Genomic DNA, 27,712 nt, shown 5'->3' on the forward strand with positions numbered 1-27,712 from the left:
TTCATCATTCACTGAAGGACATATCTGTTAGTGGCAGAACCAGAATTTAAACCAGGTTTGCCCATAAAACATAGGCACGCTCTCAGCGTACCTGTCAGGCAACATAGTTGCCTGGAAGAGCATGCTCTAAAGTGATGTACTGGGTTGCTCCCACACTGAAGAGGGTGAACTGAGATCACATCTTTACCACTCACTTGCAATAGGAAAGAAGTAAGCGCTCTGCTTTCAGGAACTTTAAAAATTCCCCTTTCCTGCAATTCACAGAGGAGCTTTATTTCATTCTGTCCCTTACAAATAAACAGAAGAGAGGTAAGTTTTTAAGAGTGTAAAAAAAAATGTTTTTTAACATCTTAAAAGTTCTTATCACAGGGAAAAAAAAAAATGTTTAAACTGTGTATGCTTATGGATGTTAACTGGATTTATTGTAATGATCATTTTGTAATATATGCAAATATCGAATCATATTGTACACCTGAAATTAATACAGTATAATGTTATATATCAGTTATACCTCAATTTTTAAAATGTTTTTAGAAGCCAGGACTTAAAATAGCTCCAAGGCATGTTACTTGTGACCATTTTAAAAAGAATTTTAAATAATCTGACCTCCATTGAAATAATGAATTATAACTTAATAGATTTTATTGAAAAAAAGCTGATTTTTTTGCTTTTATCTTAGGAACCATGGACACCTCATCTAAAAATGGCCCTGAAGGTTGTGACAAGAGTGATGACAGAGAGGCTGTAAGTCCCTCTGGGAAAGTAACTGAAACCACAGAACAAGATAAGGGGTCTGGAGATAGGGATGATGCGGTTACTCTGACGTATCCAGTGGGAGTAAAGGAAGAGAGCTCTGGGCTTCAGGGTAAGTAAGCACACAGGTGATAACAATGTATGGTTGGTGAGGGGATGAGCCAGCGCTGGGTGTTAGAAGTTATTACCAGAAGACATGTTTGTTTTGTTAATCTAAAGATGATATATTGGTATCTAGTCAGTGCGCTCTCCAGAGTCCTGTATGCCTTTTGAAAAACATATGTCAGGTCATTTTATTCACACGGAGATTTCCATTTTCTCAGTGTTTTCTTTGACTATAACGTGCAGAAATTTACATATGCATTCTTCAGTCATAATCATGCAATTTTAGAGTATCGTGAGATATAATCTAATTCGTTTCTACCACAGATAATAGTGAACAGTTCCTGTAACTTTAATAGTTTCCCCCTCTAGATTGTAGCTTGACTGTCATACTAAAGTGGAACTTTGCCTCAAAATAAGAACTTCTCCTTTTATCCTGATGCCCTTGTGGGAAAATTCGGATTAGGAGGGGAGTGTATTTTTGTGTGTATGTTGAACCAGTTCTCATTAGAGTAGATGTCAGGAGTCTAGGTCATCCCAGATTGTACTCAGAAGACTTTCTATAAAGGGAAAGAGAGTAAATGTTTAGACTTGGTGGCCACATATGGTCTCTATCGCGTATTTTTTTACACTCCTTTAAAAATGAGCAAACCCTGCTTAACTAGGGGGCTATATAAAAACAGGCCACACACAGGATTTGTCCCACAGGCCACAATTTGCCTTCCCTGACCTGCAGGGAGCAAACTTTACAAAAGTACCCATGGCTCATGGAAAGTCTGTCTGTCTATGCCAGAGACTGTGCTTTTTGACACTTGCCTAATGAGAGAGTTGCTCAAGACTCCAAAGAAGGATTATTTCACCAAGTGATTGAGATTGAGAATTTATAATTACGGCAAATTCAAACAACATTCTTTGGAGATTGCTTGTTCCTCTTTAAATAACAGGCGTTTCTGAACTTCTTTCCCCCTAACAAACTGTAGATAGATTTTTTCAGACCAGCCTCTGTATTTGTCCATGAGCCAGTGTTCAGTTGTGCTTTTTCTAGTGAACACAATCCAGAAGCACTGAAAGGAGCATTTTCAGCTAAAACGCTGTGTATCGAGGTATCAGAGCACTGATGCTGATGGTTTTGACCTCAAGCATGCCTTTTACCTGTCGAGCAAGCACAGGAAGCTCAGCTGTGATCATGGTCATTGCCTTGCAGATAATCTCTTCCTAGAGAAGGCTCTGCAGCTTGCCAAGCGGCATGCCAACGCCCTGTTCGACTACGCGGTGACAGGAGACGTGAAGATGCTGCTGGCTGTGCAGCGCCATCTCACTGCCGTGCAGGATGAGAACGGGGACTGGTAAGTCAGGACTTCTGTACCCCAGCGTTGTTTTAGGGTGCGGAAGGGAGGTAATCATGCTGCGTGCATCCTGGCTAGAGAATAGAAGGGTTGATCAAAATTATTGGATCCTGTAACTGCAACACTCTCTCAAGGAAAGTAGCCTGTCAGTAAGGTCGAACGGCATACTCTGCTTCCTCCGTCCTGTGGCTCTCACCTCTTGGAGTCTAGAGCTGCTGGAATACTCATCTAAGAGGACAACATTCTGGGCAAGAAAACTGAGATGTGTGTGGAGAATAGTACTTTTTGAAAAGCCTTGCTTTATTTACGGAAATAAAATTTGGAATCACATTTAGTAAACAAATATTTAGAGCAATAATATTTGCTTTATTGATTGGAATAATGTAATAATAAAATCTGGTCCTGCCAAATCCCTAAAGCACTTGTTATCCCAACTGTATATTTGTAATGATAGTTTCCTCAAGAGAAAGCCCAATAAAGACACCACAGTCTATGGCCATACCACTCTGAATCCTCCCAATCGCCTCTGATCTTGGAAGGTTAAGCAGGGCCAGGCCTAGTTTTAGTACTTAGGTGGGAGACTGCCAGAAAATACTAGGTGCTGTAGTCTTTAAAAAGAAGAAGAAGAAGAAAAACAGCATAACAAATTAATTAAGAGGCAACTGTCATTCTTTCCCAGTTACTGGTTCCTTCTTTACTTCCTCTGTTAATGGTCACCAGTCTGTGACTGGCTCAGACTCATGACTGCCCTAACCCACATAGCATGGGAGTCTAACATTCCCAACACCATTCCTCCCATTCCTACTGTGACTGGGCTAATATTTGCAAAGCCACCTGGCTTCTTTCTAAAACAGTTCTCTTCGTTCTTTCATTGAGACTTCTAAAATGATCTCTGCAGCCTATAAAAATAACAAGAGGTAGCAGCCCTCAGATTCAAGTCAAATGCCTTATCTAAAACCTTCCAAAAATAGTGTTGACAGTGAAATCCTTTTCTGTGAAAGAGCTCTTGACTGCTGTGTTTTAAACCTCAGCTTAAAAACTGAACCAAATGCTTTAGGAAAGTGCCAATCTCAGGTTTTCAGAGACCTTTGTTCTCCTTCCTTGCAGCGTAACCAAGGATGTGGTATAACCACTGGCCTTGTTATACAGTACGGGAGGAACCAGTATAGCCTTCTTTGTGTAATGTCATGAACAGCAGAATGTTTTTTAACTGGGTTAAGTTATCCAATTAGCACTCAATAGCATATAAGCACAAGAGAAAGCAGTTAACCAAGGCAGGACAGCAGCAATTGAAGTAACATTTTTAGGGACATGTTGAATTGATGAGCCTAAGAAAGACGAACGCACACGAGTTAGAAAGAGACTGTTGGTGTGTGACGGGAGGATTGTGGAAAGGGTACAAGGCACATGCTTCAAGTGGGTCCACAGAGGGGAAGGCATGGACATGTGTAAGGGCTCCAGACATATATGTAAGGGCCGAGGAGGTGGCCTTCCCTGCCCAAGCAGGAAATCAAGACTTAGAGTCTCCCAGACATACTTGTGCAAGCAGGCTCTCGGGCTTGCCACAGCTAGAGGACAAAGAGCTGAGACTTAGGGAGACCAAAGATGAGTCCTCAAAAGAATGTAGACAAGGGGTACCTTTTGGCCTTCACGGCTCAGGCCTCTTGTTTTCACTGGGCTCGTCATATGCAGCTAATAATCTGAATCCCATGGCTATTAGTCATCGCAGAAAATACAATAAAGAAAAAATAATAAAAACTTCTGGTTTTGGGGAAATTCCCATGAGGGTGTGAGGATTTGGGGGGAAGGGGAAGGTACTTCTGCTATGAAATGCTGAGCTGCACATGGAAATTTTTAGGCCGCTTTTGAAGTGTGGCCTTTTTCTTGGTATATGTGCATCATGTCTACGTCAAGCTTCAGACTTTTTCAGAAGTCTCCTTCCAGCCTCTCATTTCAAGAGACAGTAGTGAAACTCTGAGATCATCCATTTAAAAATACCTCTCAAGTAATGGAGTCAGTTTAGTTTTTGAGGCCCTCCTGTGCCAGTCTCAGTCCCAAAGAAGATGTACTTGCTATTGCTAAGAAAAAGGCCTGGATAAAATGACACCCATTATCTTTAAATTAGAGCAGATCCAGCCTATGCCTCAGATCCCAGGTGTACTGCCACTGTGTGCCACTGTGAGTATGTCCTGCATCACAGTCTGCCCATACTTCAGAGTATTTATCCTCTTAGATGTTCACCTGCAGCTCTTCAGAGCAGTGCACATTCACCCCTAAAACAGGATTAAGAGATGACTTTTGGAGCAAGACAGACCTGGGCTTAAATCCCAGCTTCACCACTCACTAGATCTGTGACCTGGGTTGAGTTCTATTATATCTATAAGTCTCAGTTTCATCATCTGAAAAATGGGGTAATATTACCTACCTCATCGGGATCGTTGTTACGATAAATGAGATAATGTATGTCAAGTGCTTAGCAGTCCGGTAAATCGATGCTCTAGACAAACAATAGCCACTTTTATTGTTGTTATCAAATTAATTTCAATAGTAAGTTTTTTTAACAATTAAAAAATGGAGCAATGCTTGGCAACCACCAGTATTTTTGACCTTGTTAGTGTAAGCCACTAGGTTCCTTCTGTCATCCTTATTATAGTGCCTAAACTGTGTGCTAGGCCTGTAAGGCTGACCCAGAGATAACCAGCCTCTGAGAACATCACAGCCTAGAGAGGGAGAAAGAGGTATAGAAAATCACAGTTGTACAGCCAAGCAGTAAACTCAAGGGGAGACAACTCGCTCTGCCTAGGAGTTGGGGAAGTCTTTCCCAAGGATGGAAGGTTTGAGCTGTAATATGAAGGATGGAGAGGCACTGTCTAGGCAGAGAAGAGAGGAACAAAACCATTTCAGGCTGAGGGAATGTTTGCCAGGGAGAAATACATTCACGTTGTTCCTTCAGAAGTTTGCCTCAAGAGTCTTCTCCCACTAGTAAAAGCCTGACTCCATTCTCCCCTCTTGGGATCTCGGAAAATCTTAAAAAGCCACCACATTGTATTTTGCAGGATCACAGGGCTAGGTGAGCTAGCTGCACTTTTCTGAACAGATCCAAGTTCAGGCACTTTCATTACATCATCTACATGTCAGGGAAAGTTAGAGGAGAAAATGCCTGGAAACCATTGCACAGAGGCAGAGTGGGGATTTGAACTCAGCTCTCAACCTGAAACAAGGCAGGCACCATAAATACATGTAGGAGCCTTATAAGGGCAGGCAGAAGAGCACCCCACCTCAGATTCAGACATTTTATAGATTCAAAACATTTGGGGGCTAAAGAAAACTAGGTATGAGAGCCAGATGCAGTCTACAAGTCTAATTATGTCTTGAGAATCTTTTTTATTAACATTTTAGTTGATTGTTGACATTATATTTTTGTTCCAGTGTCCTACACTTAGCAATCATCCACCTTCATGCTCAGCTTGTGAGGGATCTGCTAGAAGTCACATCTGGTTTGGTTTTGGATGACATTATCAACATGAGAAATGATCTCTACCAGGTAAGCAGAAATGTCAGGGATACAAATGAAAAATCTATGGTTTATACGTGCATGTATGTGTGTGTGTTATTTCTAATAATGTTAACAGTAGCAAAACACACAACAAAACATCTTTGCAGGTAAGATCCTAAAAACCCATCACTTAGGAATGTTCTTAAATGAATTATGCTCTGATCTGTGAGTGTCATAGCAATCACCCGACAGTGAAATTTAGTACCTTGCTGGAGGAAGGCAAACCTTAAACTTTAGAAACCATCAGAGTCAATCCAATTTAGAGGGAGATCCTAGCGTAAATGCATCACATCTGTCAAGGAAAATAAAATTGAAAAAGATGAAGTTTGAAAAGCCAATAATTTACAAGAATTTTGAGGTCTGCTGAAACACATTCTGACAACACTTAGATTAAATGTGTATCAAACAAAAGGTGCTGATGAAATCAGAATACAAAAAAATGAAAAGACTGCTTGAGAAAGAAAAACTGTCTTTCAAAAACAGAAAGACAGCTCGGTGTGAGGGAAACAGGAAACACCAAAGAGTTTTGCCCAAATCAGATTTAGATAAAAATGAAATGGGCTTAGGAGCAACTTGAGGAATCAGTTACAAAGGTCTTCAGCGTTGCAGAGAGAGAAGTTCGGTGGAGCCTCAGGTGGAGTCTGAAGGGCACGTGCAGATGTCAGGTGAGGAAAGGGAATTAAAACTGCTTGGGCAGAATGAAAGCCTGGATGCTGGGTATGGGAGCCCAGAAACCTGGGCCAGCCTCTCTGGCTAAGGGACCTACGGGCCCTCACTAGCACGAGGTGGGGAGGGTTCTGCTTTTCAGGGCTGCTCCCACCTCTCTCCCCAGGCTCTTTCCTGGCCCCACCAGTCTTCTGTGCCAGTCTACTGGTTCTCACCATCTGTTCCGCTTTCCTGTTTTCTCCCTCCCTTCACTCAACCCAAAGTGACTACCCAGTCCTCCTTGGCCTGGATGGTGTGCTCTGTTGCCTGATTCAAGCATCTCTCACTCTAAAAATATGACAGTGATCACATACCATTATTTACGTGAAAAAGGGCCTATTCCAGTGCTCAATTTTTAAAGCAGGTGATATGAATCATGTTTATTTCCACAAAGTACTAAAATGCTTACGTGTAGCTGTCAATAGATTTTTATCTGTGAACAAGCCTGATAAGGCAAAATCACAATTTCCCATTCTACCTAAGGCTTCTCTGGTTGTCAGGCTTAATATCAAAGGACAAGTGAAGTTAGGGATTCCTCACTGACTCATAATATAAAATAACTAGGGGGAGGTCTAATTTTAGGTATACTACATTTGAAGGATACCTTCTTCAAATATCTTTCATACCATTTTGAGGGTTGGTGGTATTTGGAAAGTCAGTTGGCCCATAAAGCTTGATTCCCTCAGGCTTTTGGACTAACTTTTCCTTTTTACCATTTCAAGTGTGCAAGTCAAACTAGAAACGGGACGTTGTCCTTTCACAGTCCTCCTTTCAAAGACCTCTTAGTTCACTGCCTGTAGGTCAGATTCAAGGAGTTACTTGCTTTTCTGTTTATAAATAGGACCTGCAAAGGACACAGCACAACAGGATTAGTAGTTGTGATTTATTATGTGCTAACCTCCCTACTGTATCATTTGGTTACATATATTGAGACTCCACTGTGCTAGAGACAAAAACCTTGAAACCACCACTTTTGACACTTCTGAGCCGTTCTTTAAATTTTTTATTTATTTATTATTTTTAATATATTTTTTATTGTTGACAGTATTACAGATGTCCCCCTTTTTCCCCTTTTGCCTCCCTCCACCCAGCCCCTGCCCCTGCCCCTGCCCCTGCCCCAACCCAGGTCTTCACCACACTATTATCTGTGTCCATGGGCCATGCATATATGCGTATAAGTTCTTAGGCTAATCTCTTCCCATCCTCCCCACCCGTTCCGCTCTGATATCTATCAGTCTACATCAAACTAAAAAGCTTCTGCACAGCAAAAAAAAAACCATCAACAAAGTGAAAAGGGAACCCACTGTATGGTAGAACATATTTGCCAGTGATACATCTGATAAGGGGTTAATTTCCAAAATATATAAAGAGCTCATACAACTCAACAAAAGAAAGACAAACAATCCAATTAAAAAATGGGCAAAGGACCTGAATAGACACTTCTCCAAAGAGGACATACAGATGGCCAAGAGACATATGAAACAATGTTCAACATCACTAATCATCAAAGAAATGCAAATTAAAACCACAATGAGGTATCACCTCTGTTATACATTATTATACACTATTGTGTATACACTGTTGTGTCTCTCACACCTGGCAGAATGGTAACATCAATAAATCAACAAACAACAAGTGCTGACAAGGATGTGGAGAAAAGGGCACCTAGCACATTGTTGGCAGGAATGCAGATTGGTGCAGCCACTATGGAAAACAGTGTGGAGTTTCCTCAAAAAATTAAAAATTGAGCTGCCTTTTGACCCAGCAATCCCACTTCTGAGCCTTCTGATTTGGGAACTCTCAGGAGAATATGGGCCTGTTTTTTCCCTCCCTTACCACTACTCTTATTAGTGGGCAAAGATTCTGGATCTCTTGGTATGCTTTCTAAGTCTCAAACACACACCCAGTGGCAACTTCTATTTGAGAGCTGGAAACCACTAAGCTTGGACTCTCATTTATCTTCTGTGTTAACTATTCTTGATGAGAAAGTGAACACTTCTCTAAGTAATTTGGATTATTTGGTAACTGTCTTAAACATTATCCCAAAATACCTTTCTCTAATCTTAGTACATTTCTGTGGCCATCTGTCATAATCAAATCTCTCTCCCCACCCACCCTCTAGAGATACATTCAAAAGAATCCAAGTTCATAGAGCTAAGGTTTTTCTGAAAATATTTCTGAAATCTCTTCCCTTTAAACCCTATTTTCCTCTCCTCTTCTCGTCCCAACATAGACAACCACTCCAGTGTGTTTGATGTGGTTTTGTTTTATTTGCATATGTTCCTATAAAACATTTGCGGGGGGGGGGGGGTTGTGCACATAATTTTTATGTTTTCAGTTATAAATATAATATATATTCATAGTTTTTAAATGGCACAAAAGGATGTACATTCCTTGGAGAATCCAAGGGGTCCTCCCTGGCAGCATACAAGTCTCCCAGCTCCACTCCCAAGTATAACTATTGTGTTTGTAAGTATTTTCCCACATAGCAACTACATAAACATGTAAACTTTATTTTTTTAATTTTTCAATTACAGTTGACATACAGTATTATACACTATTGTGTATACACTATTATAGTGCCATACACTATTTCAGGTGTGCAACATAATGATTAGACATTTATATAATTTACAAAATGATCACTTTGAAAATTCTAGTACCCACTGACACCATGCGTAGCTATTACAGCAGTATTGACTATATCCCCGATGCTGTATTTACATTCTCATGACTCTTTATAACTAGCAATTTGTACATCTTAATTCCTTAAATAGGTAGGTATTTTAGTATATTCTCACACACAATCCACATTATATTATACATAGTGGTCCTGCTCTGCATTAACCTTTTCCTTTCATTTGTACTTTGATATAACTATAGACTCATAAGTTGTTGCAAAAAATGTACCAGAAGGTCCCATGTACCCTTCACCCAGTTTCCCCAGTGGTAACATCTTGCATAACTATAGTTCAGTATAAAAATCAGGAAACTGACACTGATAGAATCCACATATCTTACTTGGGTTTAACCAGTTTTACATGGACTCATTTGTGTGTGTTTGTATAGTTCTTCATGCATGTTTTTAAAATGCTTAAGTGACTTCGTGCTACATGTCACTAGATTTCCACCTTCTCTATTTATGGGATTCACCCATGCACCTGTGTGTAGAGCTAGTTCGTTGTTTCTACTCCTGAGGAGAGTCCTGCAGTGTACATCCTCTACCTGTAATGTGCCTGTTTCTCAGCAGTGGACACTTAGCCAGCGTCTTGCTTCCCACCTCCTAGATAATACTGCGGTGAATATTCTCACCCAGCCCCCCTATGGATTTGTATCACTCAGATATACATGCAGGAGTTGGGCTGCTGGGGTGTCTACTTGGCTCTGAAGAATGTTTACATATGTCCACATGCCAACAGGCATAGCATAAGGGTTCCTGGATCCCCATACTGTGTAATTGTGTAAGATATAACCCTGGGGTTTAAGATCTAAAGCCTGAAATATCATAGAAAACCTTTGGTAGAACCATAGGAGAAAACTTTTTTTTTTTTAATTTTTTCAAATCCTCTCTTACAGTACAGAATTTGTGTGATATGGAAAAAAAGTTATATTAAAACTACAAATAATTCCTAACCTCTGAATGCTATAATATCATTTCAGATCTTCTTTTCTCATTCTGTTTTCTTTTCCCATCTCCCCAAATAACATCTCTGATAAATAAACACAGCTTTTATTTACTTGTTTATATTTTAAGAGGAAGGCTTTTAGCCAGGAGACTACATATCTAAAGGGTTGAGGGCATCATTCCATCTCAAGCCAGGATATAGCCCTAAAAGATGAAGGGGAAAAAATAACGGGGAGAATAGAAATTTGGCAAAATATCCTGTATTGTTTCTTTTACATCAAATAATCACTGTAATTGAGACTTAGATGACCAAGATCTTTCACCCAAGTCCCCATGTGCTGTGGTCGCCCTGCACCAGCCAGGACGTGGTTAGCTGACGCTTCTACAGTACCTGCTTACCGAGAGGGAAGTTTAAGCGAATTATCACTGGATGGGCTGGATTTCACAGGCTCCTGTGAAATAGACTGATTTGTATAGAAATATGTTGCTAGTCTCTGTCAGTGACCTCAGTTCTTTGAAAGATACTTTCATGATTCTATTTGTCTTACTCATTTTGAAAACACACAGTTTTCAAAACATCTCACTTGCATCCGCTGAGGTTCTGCTTCATGGGCAAGGGAATCAAATGGACTCTTTACTTACCTACTAGGTGTCAGCATATCAGCTTGTTTGTTCACCTGAGCCTCTCAGTGAGATGGTACTGTCGTCCCGGTTATGAAGCATAGAATCCTTGCACACATTTTATAAAATGGGGCCTAGAGAACTCTGTTGATTGGTCTCATGGAGCCAGTCCATGCAACAATATTTTTTAATTTAACAAATCTTTTTCCCATGTTAGTATAGAATGGCAGCACCTTTGTTCATTGGTTTCAGTTGAGTGGTTCGTTTGAACTTCAGTGAAACTGTAGCCTTGATTCGATTTGTTAATATGTGGAATTATAAGCTGAAGGTAGAGTCCTACTAGAATTTCAAGAATACTAAATTTACTCATAGATGAGTTAATAAATCAGCAGTCAGTGGGCTGGAATGAGAAGCAAGAAAGCTATTAAAAATTATAAATGGAAAAATAATCTTAATAATTGAGTGGCTATTGGTTAGTCCAGTTTATATGCTTTATTAGCATATGATATGGGGCAGGGAGTAGTTCTTTTGCAAAGGTGAGGAGTTAATCTGGGAACGGAAACTGGCTCCATCTAAAACCCGTGACAGCTGCCAAGCCCATGGGTTGTAAGTGTTTGCTACTGACAGTGTTATCTCCTGCCCCTTCTCCAACTCCCCAGACGCCCTTGCACTTGGCAGTGATCACCAAGCAGGAGGCTGTGGTGGAGGACTTGCTGAGGGCTGGGGCCGACCTGAGCCTCCTGGACCGCTTGGGTAACTCGGTTTTGCACCTAGCTGCCAAAGAAGGACATGAGAAAATTCTCGGTATTTTACTCAAGCACAAAAAGGCAGCACTACTTATCAACAACCCCAATGGGGAAGGTAAGAGAAAAATCACCCATCCAGTATAATCTCTATCTGCTTTCTAAATGGTTAGTATTTATTTGATAAACGCGTGTTACTTGATTTGTACCCAAAGTGCTTTACTTAGTTGCATGGCGTTGACCGTCTTTTGTGGGAATGTCTGCTGCTCACCGTAACTGATTCCTTTAAAGATGACTTGGGAGAGTTAGGGAGAGGAACAAGCAGAGGACCGACACACACCGGGCTTGAAGTACAGAAAGCACTGTTTATTCAGAGAATGTTTATTTGCTCTGTGTCTCCTGAGAACATAAGGGAGACTGTGGGTTTACGTGCAGAACAGTTGACTCACAGCTCCTGTAGGACTGTCTGGAACAGAGACTCTCTCAGCACTGGATGTGCCGAAACCCGTCAGCCTTCCCTCCCCTTGGGCCAGTCATTTCCTTCAGCTCCACTGAGGGCCACCCTGTGACAGCCTTCCCAACCGTGACTGTCCCTGTGCTTGGGCTGCAGGTCTGACCGCCATCCACATAGCCGTGCTGAGCAACAGCATGCCGTGTCTGCTGCTGCTGCTGGCTGCCGGGGTGGACGTGAACGCGCCGGAGCAGAAGTCGGGCCGCACGGCGCTGCACCTGGCTGTGGAGCAGGACAACATCTCCTTGGCCGGCTGTCTGCTCCTGGAGGTAAAGGATGTGCATATTTGCCTTTGCATTAAATTTCAAGGGAGACTGAGGAAAATCTTTTCAAAAAATGGTGTTGGTAAGAGCCTTTCTCCCTACATTCACCTCTATTTCATGTCCACACAAGGCTTCAGAGCTGCAGCTTCAGGCATTCCCGTCACCCCTGCCAGGGAGCTCTAACAGGATTATTTCAATAGCATAGCCTGCCCCAGATAGCAACTGTGCTAGTAATATAACTCAAGGAGCCACGGAAACAGGGGGACATGGGGACAAGGGGTGAGAGAACCTTCAACTAACCCTTTTCTGTGTGGACTGGGTTTTAGGGTGATGCCCATGTAGACAGTACCACCTATGATGGAACCACACCCCTGCACATAGCAGCCGGGAGAGGCTCCACCCGGATGGCAGCTCTTCTCAAAGCAGCAGGTAAGGCAGCCTGGCAGTCAGTTGTGGAAAATGGTATCAGGACTGCAAACCCAACTTCAGGCCAGCAGCCCCGTCACTGTCTGTAAGCCACAGATCTGTCACTAAAAAGCATGAATGAAAAAGTTCTATGGCAAATCACACTTGAACAGCACTGTCTGCACTAGGAATCCTGGGCTTCATCCTGAGAGTCATGTTAGTTTCTACTCTCTAATGCACCTGTTCGTTTGGGGTTTGGGTTGTTCAGGTTGACTCTCATGACAAGAGATCTTAGAGTTGAATTTAATTCCTTACAGAGTTCTGAGCAGTACCAGTCTCATCACATCAGAAGCCCCCAGAAGGAAAAATGCATTGTTATAAGAAATAATTTAAATACTTCCTTTTGCAAGAAAGGTCTCCTAAAAATTGAAGTAAGAGGAAAAAACAAATGGGATGTGTATTGAGTACTATCATGTGCTTGGCACTAAAAATTGATAGCATTTATTGACCTAACTCTGTACCAGGCACTGTGTTAGGCATTTCACATGCACTGTCTCGTTTAACCTTACTTAATCCACACTAACCCCTTGAGACAAATCCCATTGTTAGTATTCCCATCTTATAGCTAAGGAAACAGACTAGAGAAACCTCTGCATCCCAGTCCTAAGGTCCCAGTAACTGGCAGAGCTATGACTTGTACCTTGTCAGTCTGAACTTCCAAACTTTATTCTCCCTACTGTGTTTCTCTCCCTTACTTCACTCAAGGATCTGCAGGTGTGATTCCATTTAAGCCTCTACTCCTGTGAAGTACAGAAAAATTATCCCTGCTCATCCTTGAATCTCTCTTGCCTTCAATATTTAGAACCTCCAAAACTGTTTAATGAAATTGGTATCTCAAACCTGCCCTGATATATCTGATTTACTTTACAGGTTATTAAATTTTTTTAGAAAGTAAATGCTTTATAAATTCAAGAAAACAGAGCAGGTTAAATACCTTCTTAAAAAGCTGAATCTAAAAAGATGCAGGACTTCTTCTTTGAGGCACCACATTTTTCTGACAAGTGAAATCGTATCCCAAATACACAGCAGATGTGCTCACTTCAGCACGTATCCCAAATAAACAGCAGCCTTTTCTTTTTTCCTGTCTAGTTAAACTTTCTCTTGAATAAGACTCTAGTTTGGTAAGTTGGTGGTTATAATTAAGAAGTGCCTTCAGGCAAGAAGCTATAACCCTTTCAAAAGTGCTTTCTCTTGAATTCTCAGTATCCCATGGGAGGAGTAGCAAGTAGCAGTTTCTTTAGTAGACAAATGAAGAAACTCAGATGAAAAACCTAGTCCTGGGCTCAAAGTCATGAAGAAGGTCACTTAAGGGACGGACAAAGCTCAGACCCCCCACCCCCTTCAGTCCTATAATTGTTCATCTGAGCTTCTCCACTGTTTTCATTGTCAGATGGCACTGCCTCGTAAATCAGGTTAGGACTGGGATAATGAAATAAGAAATAGCATGAAGATCCTCTTTGACTCTCATGAGGCACTCCCTGTTATTAAAGTTAGCATGAATCAAATGTTCTCCCGGCAAGATGAAAACAAGTTCCTCTTCCGAAAGGGTGTGCTGAGCTGACTGCTGTTCCTTAGGCATCAAGCTAAACACTCCCTCATTAACAGTCGCTAAGCCTTTGAGAAGTAACTCCAGCTCTAATCTTTGAGTTACCCTTGGTGTTCCTGCAGCTAAGGAACCGACTAGATTTTCCAAGATCAGCCCTAAATTCTTCAAAGACTACACATCCTAGCAGAGGTGGTTTTGGTGTTTTTTGTTTAGTGATCAGGGCCCTGGCAATGCTGTTCCCAGGAATAAAACTGAACATGTTGTCCTAGACAGCAGACGTCTTTGTTCTTTTGAGCAAACAGAAGAGGAAGTTGAGACATGCATATAAATTTGAACCTTAGGACCTTCATCCTGAGGGTGCACCCCAGTACCTGTAAACTGCTGTCGTTAGTCCCCAAATTAAAGATGTATCATTCCATTTAAAACTATCCTACAGAGTTAAATGTGAGAGTCAGAGTATTCCAAGTCTTTTAGGGCATCATCAGACACCTTTACAGTCAAAATAAATTAGAGTTTAAAAGATGTCTCTGGATAATTCAGTAGAAATGTTTTACATGTTTATAAGGAATGTTTTATATATTTATGTAATCGGACCTCTGCAGGCAGTTGGAAGTTGATGAAATACGGGTTTATCTAATGCTGTGTAACATGACTTCGCAGGAGCAGATCCCCTGCTGGAGAACTTTGAGCCTCTCTATGACCTGGATGACTCTTGGGCAAAGGATGGAGATGATGAAGGAGTTGTGCCTGGAACCACACCTCTAGATATGGCCACCAACTGGCAGGTGCGTGTAGCTCCAGTCTGTTTGATGGCAGCTCCTGAGGGAGCTAAAGGTCCAGGAACGTAAGAACCGATGGTCTTCCCCAAAGCACATGCCTTTTATTTTTTTAAGAAAGTCTGCTTGTCAGGAGCTGTACTTACCTTGAAAAGCTTATCCATGAAAGATCTTGGTCAGCAGAGTTCTGCTTGTGAAAGCGTGTGCCTAAGTCAGATCCGAGTCAAGTTGTGAGAGAGGGTTAGATGAGAAAATATACAAAATTCACATTAGGAGGTATCCATTCTGAACTCACACCAGAATTGCCTCCGTCTTCATTTCTGAAGCTGGACTAAATGTTATGGTTTGCTTGAACTTTGGTAAGTGATTTCTCAACATGAAAGGAAACGGGAGATTCTTCTGAGAATTTCTGTAATATAAACAGAGTAAACAGACTTAGAGCCTTTCTCAGAACTCCACTGACCTGAGATCTGAAGGTTGAGAAGCAGTCCCTGAGTCTTTCTGGCCCAGTAAGAAGAGCCAGAGGGAATGGTGGGCAGCATACAGATCTCCAGCACAACAAAATCAACGTCCTTAAGGGCAGGTGCTGCTCCACGTCCAAAAACAGCTCGTTTCTTCCTCCCGGCCCATGAGGACTGAGCTGAGGGACCCTGGCAGAGACTCCATGGTTTTCCTCTTACATTGAACACCTGACTTTCCCAGAAGCCTCACCACAGAGTGCAGACAGATAACCCAGTTCAGTGACCCAGGCCGTCCACAGGTCAGCCGGCAGCCAAGTGATGCAGAGAACACAGGCCTCCATCACTTTGGGATTTTATTTGTTTCTTTTAATTTAAGACTTTTCTGGCCCCTCAGTTAGAATGTAGATGCTCGAAGGCTAACACCAAGCCTTGTGAGCATTTCTGCACCTCCGTTTGAGCAAGTTCATAAAACTCATTCTCGTAAGCCTTTTACCAGGGTGGAGGGGACAGTGAGGGGACACATCTGCGCAGCTCTGAGGAAGGTCAGCCCTCACCCAGATCTAGGGGAGACATCACTGACCAATTACTGACCTAGAGATGGCTGACTGGGAGCCTGGACTGCCTTTGGCCCTTGCTTTCTATGAGGTTGGGTTGGGTCCTCCAGCCCTTCTAGGCAGCTCCTGTGGAACAAAGCCTCCTGGGCCCAAAGCCCCGAAGGGCTCACGTACCCCTGGGCCATGGTACTGACTCCTCTCTCCATCTTTAGGGTACTAGAACCTCCTAAGGGGACATTCTGAGTTATTAAATAAAAAACAAAAACAAACAACAGATTTCTCTCATGGTCCCTTTCATGTGCAGTTGTTCCCCACATTTTTCTCCCACCAGGTATTCGACATATTAAATGGGAAACCATATGAGCCAGAGTTTACACCTGATGATTTACTGGCACAAGGTGAGTTCACTTAACCATTGTTATCTCCACACTGTCATTTGGAGGGGCTGGGGGAGAGCCGCCATTATCCAGGTCTTCTGTAAAAGGCACAGAGGTTATTTCAGAATCAGAAGATTTGGAGGTATGAACGGGATTAGCCAGCTGTAATCTACTGAGACACATGCTGCTGGTACTCAGCTGGGCTTCTGCTGACTCTCCAGTAAAGGAGATTGACGGCCTCCAGGGGGCACTGGAGGGTGAGCAGTGTGGCAGCCATCACTCCCTTCAGAGTGTCTCCGTTCAGCTAGGACAGTTGTGTTTCTTCTTCATTTCCTTCAGGAGACATGAAACAGCTGACTGAAGATACAAAGCTGCAGCTCTACAAGTTGCTAGAATTTCCTGATCCAGACAAAAACTGGTCTACCCTGGCCCAGAAATTAGGTCTGGGGATACTCAATAATGCCTTCCGCCTGAGTCCCGCGCCTTCTAAAACTCTCATGGACAATTACGAGGTAATACATCACCTGACATTGCAAACTACGTGTATTTGACTTTGTTCTGTTAACATCACTGCTGGGCACAACCCCCTTCCTTCTCCCTTAATTCTGAAGAAGAAAATCCATCATTTTCCATATCCGGGGGGGGATGGCCCAGGCCAAGATCGAAACCCTCCTTCCTAGAAGGCTGTTTTCAGATACTTGGAGACTTTGCTACTTAGGGCCTGAGTCTGGTAGCTGGGTTGGAGCACCATCCCAGTGTGCCAGGGTTGTGGTTCAATCTCTGACAGGACACATACAGGAGACAACCAATGAATGCACAGACAGGTGGAACAACAAATCAATGTTTCTCTCTCTCCCTTCTTCTCCCTCTCTAAAATTATTATTTTAAAGGAATTTTTAAAAAATGCTACTTAGAGGGTCAAGATGGTCACAGAGCTTTGATCTCCCTGAACAAACATGACAGACTATAATCAATATTCATCTCTTCCTCTCCCCAAGATCATGTCTGGTCACGTGTCAGGACATGGAATCAGCTTTCTGTGAGGTGACTCCTAGTGGAGCCATTACCTGGTGATGTTTTAATTTCTAAAACTAAAAGATCAAAAACTATGGGTGAAATTATTTACTTTTGAAATTTTTGATAGCTCTTGTTTCTCAGTGGTTTTCAGAGCTTCAGCCTAAACAGGGATACTGTATACGCTTAGCTCTAGGCAGTTCACCGCCTCAGCACATGTCTCTGTCCCCGCCCCCCCCACTTACTATAAACCGCATCTCTGTAGTTTCCTGAGTGCTCTTTGAGCTGAAACAGGAAACGACTCAAAGACAGTATTTTCTTAGACACCCTTTGCTCTGACCTTTCCAGGACCACCTGGTTCTCGTGGTGGAGGAGGCAGCCTGGCAGAGGGAAGGGGTGTGGTGATGTGTTCGCAGCCTGCCTGCTTGTTCCCTGCACAGGTTTTCACACAGGAGCGTACTGTTCCCTCTTCCTTGCAGGTCTCTGGAGGAACAATAAGAGAGCTGATGGAGGCCCTGAGACAGATGGGCTACACCGAAGCGATCGAAGTGATCCAGGCAGCCTTCACCTCAGGAACGGCAGCCCCCAGCCCAACCAAAACCACCACTCAGGCCAACTCGCTGCCTCTCTCTCCTGCCTCCACAAGACAGCAAATAGGTAAAGAAAAAAAAGACATTAAAAGTGGTGGAGATATTTTCCTGCTTCCCAGGCCAGTGTGTCAGGCCGGTGTGTTCAGTCTCTTAGGATATGAACTTCCTCCCCACCACTGTCTCTTGAATATATTGTCCCAGGTGTCTGTCGCCTCCCTGCTGGGGGCTCACAGTTCTGCCTCCTGCCCCTCCTGACACTGCTGCTGCTCAGGTAGAGGGCTGTCCCCAGGAGTGATCACAGTTACATGTGAGTTACTTAGATTCACAATAAATACTAAAAACAACACGTGGGTGGTTAAGGTAAATATTATTTCTCTCACCTTTTAAATGTAAAAGAGATAGAAAAATGCACTAGACCCAGCACCAGTACCCAGACTGTGGACAGTCACTGTGGCTTTCCCACCACCCCGTCCTCAACTCCTCAGCCTCCTCCCCATGTTCATGACACTGACCTTGTCTCCCACTGTTATTGGTTCCATCTGTCAGCCACCTAAAATACGTAACATGATGGATTGTCCTCACAGCCCAACAATCCTGTATGGCCCTTCATTCTCCCACTCTCCAACCATTCATGCTTTTTCTTTCTAACCCCAGCACGCTCCGTTTCTCCCTCCCACTGATCACCTAGCAAGCATGCTGTGGTTTCCCTCACCTTTTCAAAATAAAACAAAAATAAAAACACCCCCTTTATCCCATTTCCCCTTTACCTACAGCCCGATTCCTCTGCTCTCGCACGCAGCAGAGCTGCTCAGGAGACATTTTCAGTGTTGTTCTGCCTTCTCTCCTCTCCTTGACCCCTGCAGTGGGGGTCCGCCCCACCCCTCTACCAGGTCTGCTCTCGTCACGATGCCCAGTGTCTGGTCGCCTGCTCACCATCCTCACCTTCTCTGCTGCTCCCAGCACACATCACAGTTGACCATTCCCTCCTGCTGCAGGGGGGCTGGGGGGCCCTTCCTAGGGGAGTCAGGACAGGTGCTGTGCCCACCTCAGAAAGGGACAATGTATCCACCAGGGAAAAACCCCGCATCTCCTGTCTCATGACCGGATGCTCCTTCCACACGAAGAAATGGGTACTTATATATTAAAAAGCATTAAGCCCCTGATTAGTAGTTATTTTTTAAATACTTCACAGTTTTCAGCACATAACAGAAACCTAACAAAGACTGGTCGATGGAATAAATCAATAACAAGACAATAGCCATGTCACTGCCATTAAAGTCTTAATTTTAATATTGGAATTTAATATATAAGAAGGTAGCATTTTGATTCAGGTATATTAGACTTCTGTTCTCTTGATTACTCTCTATGTATAGGAAATAATTCACATTGTTCATTCAGATCCCTAAAGACACTTCTCAACAAGGAGATTTTGACCTGCTTATCTAGTATAGACTAATTTTCATCAAAATCACCTTATATTTTGCTACCAAAACATTTTTGAGGCAGTGTATAGAGCTTGATAGCATGAGGCCCAGAAAGATCTCTTATTTTTAGTCCCTACTTCTGTCACCGATTTATTTTGCTTAGGTTCAGCAACTTCCTCTAGTTCGGATATAAAATAGGTAATACAGGGGTTGGAAAAACACACCTGATTTCTAAGAAAGAAAGGTACACGTTGGGTCAAGAGAATTCAGAAAGGATTCTGATAAACATGAGGCTAGGCTGTAAGAAAGAGATGTGAAAACATCTGGCTAATTTTGGTGTCTTCTCAGTTTTTTATTACCTCGGGTGCTTTCGGCCCCTCACCCCACCGTGAACGGTAGCGGCAAGTGGGCCGTGCAGGCGGAATGTGTGACCTGCAGAAGCTCATGGGCAAGACGGGCCCACATGCCTTTTAGATCCAAACTCTGAGCCTGGCTGGGATGAAACATAAAAAGAGCCAAGGTGTGGCCTTGTTCCCAGCTGCACCCCAGTGACTCTGTGCTCCTTCCCCTCAGATGAGCTGCGAGACGACAGCATCTGTGACAGCGGTGTGGAGACATCCTTCCGCAAACTCAGCTTCACGGAGTCTCTGACCAGCGGCAGCTCACTGCTAACTCTTAACAAAATGCCCCATGATTACGGGCAGGAAGGACCTCTAGAAGGCAAAATTTAGCCCTCTGGCAGTTTCCAACGTCCTGTAAACCAAAGTTGTGAGATTCCATTGGCTTGTCCGAAAGAAGGAAGGTGAGGCGCCTCCAGGGGCGCTCAGAGGAACACCGCGGACCTGGACGGTCTGGACTCCTCCAGGCCTTTGAAACCTGGCTTCCTTTCTTGGTTCTTAAATGAATTTCAGTTCGGCTCACTTGCAGATAGTATCTAGCGGTCGCAGCCTTCGGCGGGGCCGGTGCCTCGGAGGCACCATGTGGAGCTTTACCAGCTGCTTTCTGTCGTCACTGCTGCTGTGTCCCACCGTCATTCAAAGATTAACAGTCCCCACCTGGTGTCCCTGCTAGCCGTCCATAGCACAGTCATGTTTTCAGATTAAGAATTAAGGAAATTCTTAATATTTTATTAAGAAAATTCTTAATATTTTATTAAGAATATTTTAAATGAGGTATTTTAAAATGAGGGTCTATGTATAATTAAAAAAGGCTTCCTGCTTTTTCTAATGTGTTTTATCTCTGATTTGAAAAAAGAATAGGTATGTGTCCATATTTAAACATGATTACAATCAGTGCTGAAAATGGTATTTTCCCCTTTTTCTGCATTTTGCTATTGTAAATATGTTTTTAGATCAAATACTTTAAAAGAAAAAATGTTGGATTTATAAATGCTATTTTTTATTTTACTTTTATAATAAAAGGAAAAGCAAATTGATGGCCTTGTCTTGTTGGCTCTGTACTACTACTTTCCTTGTAAGTACGGGACCGTTCCACATCCTGGTTATTATATTCACCTCTCCCTGCAGAGCCCATTTTTTGATCCAGAAATAAAAATTGTCCAAAGAAAAGTGCTTTAACCTGAGATGAAAGCTTTGGGTTTGTTAATCCGTGCTCGCTCGTTCCGTTTCGGCCCTTCGCCTCCCGCCCTCGTCTCCTGCAGTTCGTCCTCCTCAGCCCTTGGGGTTCTCAGCGACTCCGCGGCGCACAGAGCAGCGAAGCTGCAGCAGAGCAGAGGCCTGTCCAAGAAACCTCCCAGCGCGGCACTCTGCCCAGCTGCCTTCACTCACAGAACTGGAAATGGGAGAGGAGAGGGAAAAGGGAAGGAGGTGCCGTGGTGGACACTGGGATGTGCAACCAAGATCCCTCTTTCACAGAGGGCTTGTTGGCCCAGCCGCTGGCATCACACTTGGCAGATGGCCTCAGCTGCAGAGAGCCCCCTTTCCCAGCTCACGCCCATTCCCCTGATGGTCCCACGGAACACTGATTGACGTGGCATATGAAAGCCTGTCCAACCCAGGACAAGGTTGGAGGGCTTTTGACCTCCAGAGCTCTCTCAAGGTGGCTGAGGGGTTTGGATCTGCGTCACAGCTTTAACGCTTCTCTCCCAGTCCTTTTTTTCCCTCCTTTCCGCAGGTGTAGATCCCAGGGCACTCCCAAATAAACATCCTGCACGTGGGTCTCCCGTTCCGAGTGGCTTCCCAGAGAACCCAGCCTGCGCAGGTGCTGGGAGCTAATGCTCACCAGTTTGGCACAGCATGTGAAGTCATTTATTCATGAAATCAACCCAGTGAGGTATGTGGAATTATCTCCAATTTGCAGACAAGGAAACTGAGGCTTCAAGAGTTCAAGGAGGCAAAGGATAACCCGCTTCTGAATTTACGCCCAGGTTCTGTTTAGCGCCAGAGCTCATGGGTTGGAGAATTATCTTGGTAGGGTAAAAAGGTAGATTAAAATAATTGAGTCCAAAAGTAGACCTCAAAATATATAGGAATTTAGTATATGATAAAGTAAATTTTCAAATCCATGAGGAAAAGATTATTAATCAGTAAGTAGATGTTCCAACTCGTTAATCACTTGGAAAAAATAAATCTGAACTCCTCTGTCCCTCCTTTCATCAAAATAATTTCCAAATCTATCAAAAATTAAACCATAAAAATACAAGAAATACTAGAAATCATTGATGGATAACCTTGAAAGAAAGAAGGCCTCTCTAAGTACAACTATTCGATGGTAAAATAGTTCGGGTTCTTCATTTTACAATGTGTCCCAAATGAATGAATTTTTTTTTTTTTAATTCTACGTCTGTTTTCTATTACACTGCCATTTCTCCATACATCCCAATCCATTATTCTAGTTTTGAAAGTTGCATCTTCAAAGGAAAAAAAAATAGGTCTTTCTTTAATTCTCCAACAACAAGCCCCTGCCTCCACTCCTCCACCAGTTCCTCTCTGTCAGATATTTTCCATCTGGCCACGACAAGGCCTCCCGTCTTACAGTTCAGTGCTCACACTCCTCCCACTGAGGGGTGGGGCCCTACCTTCCTTCCCTGTGAATCTAGGAGGACCTGTGACAAGAATAGAAGTGATGCTAAGTGACTTCCAAGCTCAGGTCAGAAAATGGAATGCAACTTCTGCCCAGTCACCCTGAGTCACTCCCTCTTGGAACCCAGTTGTCATGCTCTGAGAAGCCAAGTGGCCACATGGAGAAGCCGCATGTAGGTTTTCAGCCAACGGCCTTCACTGAGGTCACGGCAAGTGCCAAATTCAGCTGGCAGGTGCGTGAGGGAGTGGAGACCTGAGATGATTCCAGCCACCAGCCATGGAGTCACGCCTGACTAGCCTTGAGCTACCCCAGCTGACTGTGCTGAGCCTGCCCACATGGCAGATCATGAGTGAGTGAAGTAATGGTTGATGTTTTAAGCACCAGGTGTGGAGTGGATTGTTAGCACTCTCCAGGTCTCTAACCTGACAGTTCCCACACCAGGTCACTTTAAAGAGAAGCTGACTGCAGCAGGAACAACTAAGCAACTCATGCAGAGACTAAAAATAACATTCCCCTTTTTAAATAGGAAGCCCCATTTCTCTTCAGTTCCAGAAGGGTTCTCTCTCTCCTCCCAGATCTCAGTGCTGACCTGAGCCTCGGTGTGGTGCTCTAAAGAAAAGTCTGGCGATGCCAGCTGTGCCTAAGGCAGGAGTCTTTCGTTTCGTACCAGCAGATGGGGATAAGTGCCAGGAGGAGCGCAGGCCTTCAGGTGGAAAGCTACAATGGGCCTGAACCAAACCTGCCCTGAAAGCTCGTCTCTCAGCAGGAAGCCGTTTAAAAATAGCTTCCTCAGAATCAACATCTCCTTCTGATATTCCTATACTCTGCGGGCATAACCTAGACTTTTTCAGGATTAGCTGTCTTTTTTTTTTTTTTGGCAGAAGGAAGCCCTGCTGCTGCTTATTTACCCACCTGAGTCCCCTGCAGTAATCACTGGTGGCGTGGATATTCCCAGCCACCAGCGTGGAGTGTGGCCCCACAGGCCAGACCTTCTGCATCTTTTTTTGTTTGTTTGTTAATCCTTACCAGAGGATATTTTTTGCACTGATTTTTTTAGAATAAGGGGGGGGAGGGGGGAGAGAGAGAGAAATACCGATGTGAGAGACACACATCAATTGGCTGCCTCCCTCATGCGCCCCAACCAATGCCAGGATAGAACCTGCAACCCAGTTATGAGCCCTTGACCAAGAATTGAACCCTAGACCCTTCAGTGTGCAGGGCCGATGCTCTAACCACTTAGCAACACCAGTCAGGACGGGACCTTTTCTGTCTTAGCAAGAGAAAAGAAGGGAAGGAGCCAGGCAGATGTGATCATTTATTACATGGCGCCACCTTTGCGTTAATGATTTCTAATATTCTCAAGACATCCTTATCAGGTATATATTAAACCCCAATTTTACAGTGAGGAAACATCATCTAAATATTAACTAACTAACCCAAGATTCAAATCCAGATCTGACTCTACAACTTGTTCTTTAATGATGTCTGAAGAAAAGATGCTATATTTAAAAAAGAAAAAAAATCCATACAAACCTGTACAAAGATGATGGACTTATACCCCAGCCAAAAGGCAAAAAGAGTATTCCCAAAAGGATATGTTGCTTAAATATCAACATGACTTGATTTTTCCCCCTAATAACAAGCTAAGATGCTTATATGAATTTTTCATGGACGGGAGACCACTGGTTTCCTCGCTTCCTCATTTTGCGGGAATTTTCTTTCTGATTTGTGTTACCCCAGCTCACAGGCTTGGGGAGGCACAGGAGTCAAGACAAGATGAAATTAAAATTCTGTTTATTTTCTTAAGGATCACAGAGCTTGGAGCTGGACAATACCTCAAAGGTCACCTAAAGAAATCACCCAGTTGCCATCTTTTTTAAACGCCCATAGTGTGAAAGCGTCTCCTCATCTACCCCTCCCTGTCCTCCTGCTGTTCTGTTTAAACACCAATCCCAGAAACGACAAGTTCCTGGCCACTTGCACCAAGTTTCCTACGTTCGCCGGTTGGCTTTGGGGTTGGAGGAGATACTGAGGAGGGGCTTGAAATTAAATGAATGTCATTCTCCATTATTACAGATTCCGTTACGTCTGCAGCAGCCTGCTTCCATTACCCTGCACAAGTGAGTAGCTCCACAAATTGTTCAAGCATCTTAGAATGAGAGGGGTGTGGGGGCTTCTTCCATCAACTGGTTTTTCCATGTTGACATCTCTTTCCAAAATGATTATGTCATGGAAATGTCACAACAACCCTCAAAGAACAAACATTTCTTGAGCATCTGTTACATGCCAGGCACTACAATGGATGGTCATCATTCATTCCTTTATATTACTTGTTCAAAAATCCTGTGAAGTAAGAACTTTGTCTCTATTTTACAGATGAGGAAACTGAGGTACAAATAAAGCATGTAACCGCAGGATCTACCGACTCCAGTAGCATGTTTTAATGAACCACACTTGCAACGAGGGGCAGGGTGTCTCTCTTCTACTTCACCATGAAGGGGTCCAGGCTGAGTCACTCTTCCTCCCACCCTTGGCTCCCAAGGTCTTGCAGCTGGAAGGATAAAAGAGCACAGAGGAGTATATGTAAGAGTTTCAAATGGTCACTTCCTCTCATCTTGCCCTGGAGAAAAACTTTAGTCCCAGGCCATGGGACTCTTATAGCAGGGAGGCTATAAGAGTGATCTACTTTTGTTCCATTAGGAGGTTGCGTTGATTTTGGTGAACAGGTTTCAGTCTCTGGCACAGATCAAAATTCCTTACCTGCCTGATGGAGGCTGAACCTGAAGGTTCTGGCTAGTTCCAACTTCTTTGCAAACATCCACTCACTGAAAAGTCATCTGCGATCATGGTAAATGGCCATCTCCAAAGGCAAAAGCATCTCCCAGGATTGAGAATGGGAGTTACATTGTGAGGCCAAAGTCTCAGTTCCTCCTAAGGAGATCCTCGGAGATGACCGAGGGTGTTAATTAGACCAGGTGAGATGGGGAGTAACAGCGAAGACGTGTTGCCCTTGCACTGATTCAAGGACTCCTGCTCTACAGCCTCCAAGAGACCTTGGGCTTATTGGTGTCTAGGTTTAGGGTCTAGGGTCTGCAAGGTGGGCAGTGGGCCTTGAGACCCTGCCCCTCGGAGAGGGACAACCAGTTCTTCTTTCTGTGATCTGCAGAGAACAGGTAGAACCCTGACTCCCAATTTTCAGATGAATGGGAAAGGGGCAGAAGTTGGTTCTTGAGGAAATAATATTTTCCAGACCAGAAGCCTAGCAGATGAAACAATTCTAGAAACCCCTTTGCCCGGGACCCTTCTTGGGACCCAGGAAGCAGAGTGGGTGCTGCAGGTGCTGAGGTGGAACCTGGAGGCACACAATGAATGGGAGTGCGTCCACCCAGGGGAGTTAGGAGCTGATGCTGGATACCAGATGACCAGGTGGTGTGATCTGTTCTCCCGCAAAACGAGGGAGAGATTTTTTTCATTTCCAAACTGTTTTGCAGGTCACTTTCCCTTCCTTAGACAAGCATCCACAACTTGTCATTGTTGTTTGAAAAATTAAACGAGGAACTTCATGTCACGGATTTCTTTTTCTTTTGCAGAACACCTGTTTATCACTCTGTTCAAATGTAAATGTTCCCTTTTGCTTTTGACATTAATTTTCTTTTGTAATTTTTAATTTTGAAAAACTTGGGGGAAAACAAGACCTTTGAACATGAATGTTTTCATTTACAAAATATTTTCACATATTCTCATAATCCGAGAGGTAAACAGGGAGGGGGTTTAACTCCTGCCATTTTCCACAGAAGGACAAACCTGCTGGTGTCCCCGAAGTCCCTGGTCTAGTATGAAGAGTGAGGACTGGACTCAGTCTTCAGGGCTCGGCCTGCGCTCCTGGGCCTCGCTCTGCAGCCCCCGGCTCCTCTGGAGGGGTCGGTCACAGCAGGCCCGGCGCAGGCTGATGGCTGGCACGGCAGAGGGGAGCCGGCACCCCATCAAAAATGGACTGAGCGCGGGGGCTCACAAACGGGCTGAGCGTGCTGGTCCCTGTGAACCCCTGGCAGCAGCCAAGAGAATCCTGCTGGTTTTCCTCTTCCCGCCTTCTCCTTCCGATCCCAGCTCCTCCTTTGGCTTTGGGGCCCTCAGCAGCTTTTTCTCCACCCTCAGCCCAGTTCTGCCCAGAGCGTCCAACCGGCTCCGCTGTGTCAGCGCAGCGTCCTGCTCCCACTGGAAGCAGCCTGGTCCAAGCCCACAGGACCAGAACTCAGCGCTCAGGAACCACCACTGCAAGGGGACAGACGGCCTCGGAGAAGCGCCCCCGGCTCCTTTATGTGCGGCCCCTGCACCCTCTGCTACTTTACCTCCCCTCGGGAGGGGTGGACATGCAAGGAAGTACTTATGTGCTCCTGGAGGAGCAGGCACTCAGACCGACGCCAAAGCAGGGCTTGCCATCTTCTCCTTCCCGTGCTCATCTGGGAAGGCCACAGCCACCATTTGGTCTGTCTTCCTGCCTTGCCAAAGGCACATCTAGAATGATGACCAGCATATGATGACCCAGCATATGGGCCAGGGACCATATTGGTTCTGCAAGGCAGAGACTCCAGGCTTAAACCTTAAGGAAAGGATGTGTGGGCAGCAAGTCATCCACACGCCCACATGGCCAACGCTGGGAGAGAAGAGGCCCCGCTGAGCCAGGGAAAATGCCTCCATCACGCCCTCTTCCCACCAGAATTGTGTCTTGACTCAGCCTCAGCCCTTTGCTTACTGCTCTCTGCTACTCTGCCTTTCGGGAGCTCATCTGACCTCTCCCTGATCAATCATCTATTCCGGAGGCTTTGTGCTAAGTTTTCATAGATCCACGGTAATTAAGTTAGGATTAAAAAATCATTCAGATGCCACCCTTTGCCAAGGAGCAACACAGGAAGGAAATGAAGTAAAGGAAGGCAGAGAGCAGAAAATGTTACTGGGCAGGCCTGACCCTGGGGAGCAGCCAGCAGCTCCGGGACATGCCTGCTCCCTCCCTTCCTTCCTTTTCTCTCTCTCCTCACTGTGTCTTGTTCTCTCTCTGTTTCTCTCTCTCCCTTTCTCTTTCTCTCTCCCTTTCTATTTCTCGCTCCCTTTCTCTTTCTCTCTGTCTTCTTTTTTCTCTCCCTTTCTCTCCTCTGTCTCTCTTTCTCTCCCCAACTTTTTGCCTCCACCCACCCCTTTCTTTCAAGAAAGGCTCCGGCGGTCCAAGCACTGGCACTCAGC

The 27,712-nt window shown here is 44.1% G+C and overlaps 2 protein-coding genes across 4 annotated transcripts in view; one reads left to right on the forward strand and one right to left on the reverse strand.

Annotated features, from left to right (window-relative positions):
- Nucleotides 1-21,010, forward strand: part of NFKB1 (nuclear factor kappa B subunit 1) — a 122,316-nt gene extending 101,306 nt beyond the window's left edge. For both annotated transcript variants that reach the window (XM_081116996.1, XM_081116997.1), the window contains exons 14-24: nt 680-865; nt 2,060-2,201; nt 5,631-5,745; nt 11,368-11,569; nt 12,062-12,231; nt 12,552-12,654; nt 14,897-15,021; nt 16,359-16,425; nt 16,744-16,916; nt 17,898-18,075; nt 20,006-21,010. In XM_081116996.1, the coding sequence (XP_080973122.1) occupies nt 680-865; nt 2,060-2,201; nt 5,631-5,745; nt 11,368-11,569; nt 12,062-12,231; nt 12,552-12,654; nt 14,897-15,021; nt 16,359-16,425; nt 16,744-16,916; nt 17,898-18,075; nt 20,006-20,163 (1,619 nt within the window). In that variant the 3' untranslated portion in view covers nt 20,164-21,010. The remainder of the gene's footprint in view (nt 1-679; nt 866-2,059; nt 2,202-5,630; nt 5,746-11,367; nt 11,570-12,061; nt 12,232-12,551; nt 12,655-14,896; nt 15,022-16,358; nt 16,426-16,743; nt 16,917-17,897; nt 18,076-20,005) is intronic.
- MANBA (mannosidase beta) overlaps nt 11,799-27,712 on the reverse strand; it is a 116,109-nt gene continuing 100,195 nt past the window's right edge. The window contains exons 19-20 of one of the 2 annotated variants that reach the window (XR_013997459.1): nt 15,159-15,421; nt 11,799-12,225 (exon numbers count right to left, since the gene is read on the reverse strand). The gene's annotated coding sequence lies outside the window, so the exon portion shown is untranslated. Of the gene's footprint in view, nt 12,226-15,158; nt 15,422-24,251; nt 25,026-27,712 lie in introns of those variants that run through there. The other variant, XR_013997460.1, reaches the window with a different exon arrangement.

Source organism: Miniopterus schreibersii, assembly GCF_964146895.1.
Source record: "Miniopterus schreibersii genome assembly, chromosome: 1".
In the NCBI taxonomy this organism is placed as follows: domain Eukaryota; kingdom Metazoa; phylum Chordata; class Mammalia; order Chiroptera; family Miniopteridae; genus Miniopterus; species Miniopterus schreibersii.